A 7500-nucleotide genomic window follows, 5' to 3' on the forward strand; every position below is an offset into this window, starting at 1 on the left:
ACCGAAGTCTACGTGGAACAGGTTCCCTGCATGAGGAACCAGAAGATCTAAATCAGGATGTGACCAAAGTCTACGTGGAACAGGTTCCCTGAGGAACCAGAAGATCTGAATCAGGATGTGACCGAAGTCTACGTGGAACAGGTTCCCTGAGGAACCATGAGGAGATCTAAATCAGGATGTGACCAAAGTCTACGTGGAACAGGTTCCCTGAGGAACCATGAGGAGATCTAAATCAGGATGTGACCAAAGTCTACGTGGAACAGGTTCCCTGAGGAACCAGAAGATCTGAATCAGGATGTGACCGAAGTCTACGTGGAACAGGTTCCCTGAGGAACCATGAAGATCTGAATCAGGATGTGACCAAAGTCTACGTGGAACAGGTTCCCTGCATGAGGAACCAGAAGATCTAAATCAGGATGTGACCAAAGTCTACGTGGAACAGGTTCCCTGAGGAACCAGAAGATCTGAATCAGGATGTGACCAAAGTCTACGTGGAACAGGTTCCCTGAGGAACCAGAAGATCTGAATCAGGATGTGACCGAAGTCTACGTGGAACAGGTTCCCTGAGGAACCATGAAGATCTAAATCAGGATGTGACCGAAGTCTACGTGGAACAGGTTCCCTGCATGAGGAACCAGAAGATCTAAATCAGGATGTGACCAAAGTCTACGTGGAACAGGTTCCCTGAGGAACCATGAGGAGATCTAAATCAGGATGTGACCAAAGTCTACGTGGAACAGGTTCCCTGAGGAACCATGAGGAGATCTAAATCAGGATGTGACCAAAGTCTACGTGGAACAGGTTCCCTGCATGAGGAACCAGAAGATCTGAATCAGGATGTGACCGAAGTCTACGTGGAACAGGTTCCCTGAGGAACCATGAAGATCTGAATCAGGCAGTGGCGTGCCGTGCACAGACATTTAGAGGGGCAGGTGCTCAAGTGAAAAAAAGGGCACCTTGTGCAGCGCATTTTGGGGCGGGAACCCATTTTGATGCTTTAGCTATTGAAAAATAGTAGATCTACAAGCTCATAGCGCGCCACCGAGTGGCGCGCTACGAGCTTGTAGGTCTGGTATTTTTATTTTATCGAAGAACCACTGACATATAGAAACATAGCTTTAGATTGTGGGGGGCCTAAATAATATAGTAGAAGCGTTTTTTTATCAAGATTTGATCAACGTCAACATGGTCCACACACTACAAATATAGAAAGAAAATAAAACTTTTTTTTTTTTTTTTTAAAGAGCACATTGCCAAAAGGGCAGGGGGTGCTCTAGCACCCCCTAGTGTCTATCTGTGCACGCCACTGGTGACCTAAGTCTATGTGGACCAGGTTCCCTGAGGAACCATGAAGATCTAAATCAGGATGTGACCGAAGTCTATGTGGAACAGGTTCCAACAGGGTTGAAAACCACTGGTTTAAATGGTTATAATTTAACACTGTGTACACACACTATAGGCCTATACATACAATAATGTTTCATACCTTGGTCTGTGATCATGTTGTCATTGTGGCGGTCTCCTACCTTGGTCTGTGATCATGATGTTGTCATTGTGGCGGTCTCCTACCTTGGTCTGTGATCATGATGTTGTCATTGTGGCGGTCTCCTACCTTGGTCTGTGATCATGATGATGTCATTGTGGCGGTCTCCTACCTTGGTCTGTGATCATGATGATGTCATTGTGGCGGTCTCCTACCTTGGTCTGTGATCATGATGTCATTGTGGCGGTCTCCTACCTTGGTCTGTGATCATGATGATGTCATTGTGGCGGTCTCCTACCTTGGTCTGTTATCATGATGTCATTGTGGCGGTCTCCTACCTTGGTCTGTGATCATGATGTTGTCATTGTGGCGGTCTCCTACCTTGGTCTGTGATCATGATGTCATTGTGGCGGTCTCCTACCTTGGTCTGTGATCATGATGTCATTGTGGCGGTCTCCTACCTTGGTCTGTGATCATGATGTTGTCATTGTGGCGGTCTCCTATCCCGAGCACGTACGTGGCCACACAGTAGCCAGCACAGGAGTTCACAAACCGCTCCACGGAATGGCACTGCTGTAAGCAAATTAACAAAGATCATCAGTGTGGTAGGGCTTTAAGCAACTAGTCGACTAGTAAATCTACTAGTCGACCTTGTTTTATTTTTTGTTTTTTTTAGGCCTCAAGATCAGGTAGATTATAGCTATAGTCACCAATGTATACACAGTTAAAGAAAAAACATAATAGGTATAGTTAAACAACTAGTCGAATAGTAAAGTAGGCAACTAGTCAACTAGTAAAACTTACTAGAAGTGAATGCCCTAGTACGTGGTGCCATGGTCTAATGCATGCCCACGTACCAGGCATAGAGTTTTATATATATATATATATATAGCTAAATTAGAGAGCGGACAGCTCCATTTGGTTCCATTTGTACACTCTCAGATTTAGATTTTACAATATAATTTGGGGGTCCCAGAGATAGAAATTCCAATAAATGGGGGCCCGTAGCTTAATGCATGACAAAATGGGGGGTCCTTGAAATTAAACGTGTTGAGAATCACTAGACCCGTAAAAATCTTCTCTCATGGGGTCCCTGGCATATGTTTTCAAATGGGGGTCCGCGGGCTAATTAGTGTCAATTTGGGGGTCCTTGACATGAAGAGGTTTGGGAACCGCTGCCAGTTTGAACTCATGAATATATTATACTTACAATTTCCTGAAGTGGGCATTTCTTCTTAAGCCACTCAAACAAAGCATCTTCCGCAAAAGCTCCGTTGCGCGCTCCCTGGGTGGTCTGGACGGTAGCGATGGTCACCGCGTCTCTGACAATCTCTATCATACCTGTTGAATATAGGATGCTTCATTATTAAGCCCATATGCAAACACAACCTAACAGGACTACAACTCTAATGTAAACACAACCTAACAGGACTACAACTCTAATGTAAACACAACCTAACAGGACTACAACTCTAATGTAAACACAACCTAACAGGACTACAACTCTAATGTAAACACAACCTAAACAGGACTACAACTCTAATGTAAACACAACCTAACAACTCTAATGTAAACACAACCTAACAGGACTACAACTCTAATGTAAACACAACCTAACAGGACTACAACTCTAATGTAAACACAACCTAACAGGACTACAACTCTAATGTAAACACAACCTAAACAGGAATACAACCCTGATGTAAACACAACCTAACAAGACTACAACTCGAAAAGTATTATGGAGATTGTTGTTCCCGCGGCTTCGGGTTCATCGTTTCTGCCTGCATGAGAGAGACCAGATAAAGGCAGGAGGAACTGGTGAGAACTCAATACTGCCTCAATCTGGCGGAGTCAGGTTAGAATGGATAATCTCTGGTAAAAAAGGACAACGTTTAGGCTACTAAAGGTCCGTTGGTGTACCGTACCGACGTTCTGTCCTGTGGAGATGCAGCCATAGGGAACCAGACACAGGTCCAGGGATCTCTCCTGCCAAATGGAGTCCATCACCACCAGCATCTGTGGTGGTCGAAAATGCATATAAACACTATTGGTATTGATTAATTGAATGTAGCCTACTAGTAGATGATACTTAACACTCTAATTACCACCTGTTCTTCACTGACAAACTCATTAGAGACTGCCGACTCATGTGAACCTATTTCAAACTGTGTGAGTTAACTACCGGTATATAGAATAGAGTCAATTTTTTATTTTTTTATTTTATATATAATTTTTTTCCCACGATTTTGTAACCCATTTTCACCCCTGTGTCAATTATCTAATGTAATCCTGGGCTCTACACACCCTCCGCCAACCTGGGGAGAGCAACGGACTTGAACTCATGCTTCCTTCATGCCCGAGTGTCCAAGTTGCTCCTGTAGTGTAATTTGTACGGTACACAACACATACACACATACATACACACACGCTCAAACACATACACACATACATACACACACGCTCAAACACACACACACCCCAAACACACATGCGCACATACATATATATATATATATATATATATATATATATATAATGCTTTTACAATGTTGTGTTCTGCTGTACATTTCATGTTCAACTATAAGGGCTATTGTTGTGACCAGCCTTGGTTTAAGAGCTGATACTGAGTGCAAAGGAATGTGGGTTTTGGTCAAGGGCCTCCCGTTAGGAAGTCACTGTTGATGATTGGGCAGGCCTGCTCTCAGTAAGAATTAACGTGAGCTGCATAAACATGGATGTATAAGAACACACACACACACAGACAGAATATGCCGAGCTGTAAGTCAATCCAGCTGCTGTTGGCCCTAAATGGTCAGAGTGTATAGGACCGAACACGCACGCACCTACGCGCACACCACCCTCTTCCTAATGTCTATGGCAGGACCCAGAAAAACACACTTGCACGTTTCCTTCCACGTGATGGAACACACCCTGATTAGATCATAGCAAAGTCTGAACAACACATTTTTGGGGTGTTGTGAATGATGAGGGGCTAGGTGTCCAGACCGTTCGAAGGGGACCAGTTCTGGGCCCTGAGTGCACGTGACACACAGGCATAGATAGCACACATACAATTCCTAGAGAGCCGTAAGTGGTCAAGAAAGTTAAGGATGACATCATATTTCTAGGTGTTGCTTTTTCATTGGCTCTCTTCCCAAAACTGAGGACAAGAGCGTGCGTGTGGTAGACTCCCTGCATTTAGGATGGTATAAAGGGCCTTGTGGAACAAAGGAACATTTAGTAGTTAGTGAAACTCTTGCTTTGTACTCAACCTGTTACCCTATTCCCTTTTTTCCCTTCCCCCACCTTTTTTATACTCCAGAAATAAATGTATTCAATGTTACAACTTTACAACAACTGCTCTGAGTGACTCATTTAACCGGTGGCCGTGACCCTCTGAGACTACAATATTGACCACATTTGGCGCTCCAACGTGCGTGCTGTACGGCTGTTCCTTTCGGGCGTGGCTTCTGTGACGGGTGAGTTGGATTAATTCTCTTTCTATATTAATTCATGTACATCCGTCCGGACCACGTCCCGTTTGGGGGCCTGCATAGAACCCCCCCATTTTTCTTTTAGTCAGACGAGAGGGTCATGTGCTGTCTGTGTTTTCTGTCTCAGTCTGGGTGAACAGTTCACAAATCACTGCCCTCCCCTCCTTCCTCCCCCTTTGTGTGTTTGTGTTGTGAGTGGGGCTGCCTGGTGGCGGCGCTAGATAAGAAAATAAAGGAGACAAAGATGGAAGTGTGTTTACCTCCACGGCTATGTGGATGCAGAATTCATTAGATTGTACAGTCTTTGATGACGCACATACATTTGGACAGGCGGCGGGACTAATCCGTGCTTTGGAAGACACTTGTGATGTGGGGGTCAAACTATAATGACTGTGATTTTGGTGGAGACGGCTCGTCATATAAATGGCAGTGCATTGATCAAGTCTGTCATAGGCGAGCGGCGTGATTTCACGTTGAAAAAACTGTCTTAAAAAAGTAACAAAGCCCACCGGGGAGTGAGGCCTATAAGTTGTTTATGCATAAATCTATTTGTGATCGTGTGCTGCAGCGTGAGTGGGTGTCCGTCTTTGTCTGTCTGTTTCCTGGCCAATGAGGACATGATGTCCTTTCCCACCATGGGTCGATCCTCCACATGTGGGTGTGGAGGAGGGGGGAGTGGGGGTGCGTGTCCTTCCCGAGGGTGGGAACACAAGAGAAAAAAGAATAAAAATTTGTGACATGGGGCGGGTCCCTAATGGATACTCCTAGGCCTGGGAGAAAAATAACGCTAAAAAATACCAGTGATTAAGGTTAAGATAATACATATGATAAGGGAGCACCTCGTTGGATAAGGGGTTATTTTAATTTGGAAATTAGTAAATACAGGGGTGGAGTGCATGACTGGTTGGTATGATACATGGTAGATAAATATATCATTTAAAATTGGCCGTTAAGGCAGGCGCTCTCGTGCCTAGAGTGAATAAATAATAACGCCAATAAATCATGTGTAAGCATGTATAATGAAACGTATGTAAGCTAAGTAAGTATTAGTGGAATACCTATATGATGTTATTATAAATATAAGCTACTCCATAGGATGATGCATATATATATATATGTATATATCACGACCAATCATGATGTTGTCTGCATGACAGACTGCAGATCTGTGTCATATGCTATATAAATCAATAGACATGTTATTTGTACATGTTCGGTATATGTCAATGCCTGGAGGTGTTGTGTGATTAATTGATGGTGAAATCAATAAATGTGCAGGGTGGCTGCCGTGGCGATTAAAAAAACACGTGAGGAGACCGCCGCCAGGACGATCCTGACGGCCTGATCAGGTCGGAGGAAGCATTTTTTCTTATTAATACAGTGAAACAACACTTTGATTAATACATCAGCGTCTATAATACGCGAAGCGCTGCTGTTGCAGTGGGCCTGCAACAGTAGCGAGGTGACCACATCACATTATATGTTTCTGTTTGTGTCTGCTGCCTCTTGAGATCAGTGTGGTCGCAAGATGGCTCAACTACTTCGTCTACAATCAACAACGTTACATGAACTATACTTACGACGCTTTGACTGCGTTAAGTCACCAGCTGGCAGCCACCTCGTTAATGTCGTTACAGAATAGACAAGCTTTAAACGTCCTTATGGCAGCTACAGGTGGTGTTTGTGAGATGTTTGCTGGAAGTTGTTGTACGTTCATTCCTAATGCGACCGCGCCCAATGGGAGCTTCACCGTGGCGATGGGGAAGCTTAGAGACCTCCGGGAGGAAATCCGTGAGAACATAGGGGTGGACAATACTTGGGAAAAGTGGCTCCAACTCCATTTAGGGGGGTGGGGGGCCTATTTGGCTCAGGTAGGAGCCGCCATCTTGGCATGCCTGCTTGTCCTGGCGTTGGTACTCTGTTGCTGCATACCACTGCTCCGGGCCTTCGTCGCTAAGGGAATTGAGAGGGCAATGAACATTCAGGCGATTCAAATGACTGTTGTGGCGCCTAGGATCGGTCGTGACCTCAGGATCACTGAGACTGATGACGAGTCGGTGGAGGAGCGAATGTGGGCGGATCTGGAACATGAGGGGGACGATTACATGGATATACACCCAGGGGAAAGGGATCTGGAGGACGATCGCGCGCGGTGGTGAGGTCAGGTGGCCTGGACATTCGTTTGAAGCCGTCCCTGCCACATACTCCCTGTCTCCTCATGGTCCTATCCTGTCCCCTGACTGCCCCCCCCAACTCCCAAACTGATATCTGCACGCAGACATGTTTCTCATGACACTGTATCACATGTAGGAACATAAATTCATTTCTATCTATCTCTCTCCACTATGCATACATATACACATCTCTCTATCTTTTCTGTCTCTCCGCTTTCTCTACATGGGTAAGGTAAAAAAAAAAAAAACAGTCGTCTGGTGAAGAGACGGTGTGGTGTTTTTGTCGTTTTTCTAGGCGATTTTTTAGTATTCTATAATTACGGTAGATTGCGTTATAATGATGTGC

The 7500-nt window shown here is 44.7% G+C and overlaps 1 protein-coding gene across 1 annotated transcript in view; it reads right to left on the bottom strand.

Annotated features, from left to right (window-relative positions):
• LOC310862160 (phosphatidylinositol 4,5-bisphosphate 3-kinase catalytic subunit gamma isoform) overlaps nt 1-7500 on the bottom strand; it is a gene marked incomplete at both ends in the record, with an annotated part of 25243 nt that overhangs the window by 2740 nt on the left and 15003 nt on the right. The window contains 3 exons of the mRNA XM_083769894.1: nt 1945-2056; nt 2694-2824; nt 3412-3502. Of these exons, the coding sequence (XP_083626020.1) occupies nt 1945-2056; nt 2694-2824; nt 3412-3502 (334 nt within the window). The remainder of the gene's footprint in view (nt 1-1944; nt 2057-2693; nt 2825-3411; nt 3503-7500) is intronic.

The sequence above is a fragment of the Protomyctophum parallelum genome, assembly GCF_964188405.1.
Source record: "Protomyctophum parallelum genome assembly, chromosome: 7".
In the NCBI taxonomy this organism is placed as follows: domain Eukaryota; kingdom Metazoa; phylum Chordata; class Actinopteri; order Myctophiformes; family Myctophidae; genus Protomyctophum; species Protomyctophum parallelum.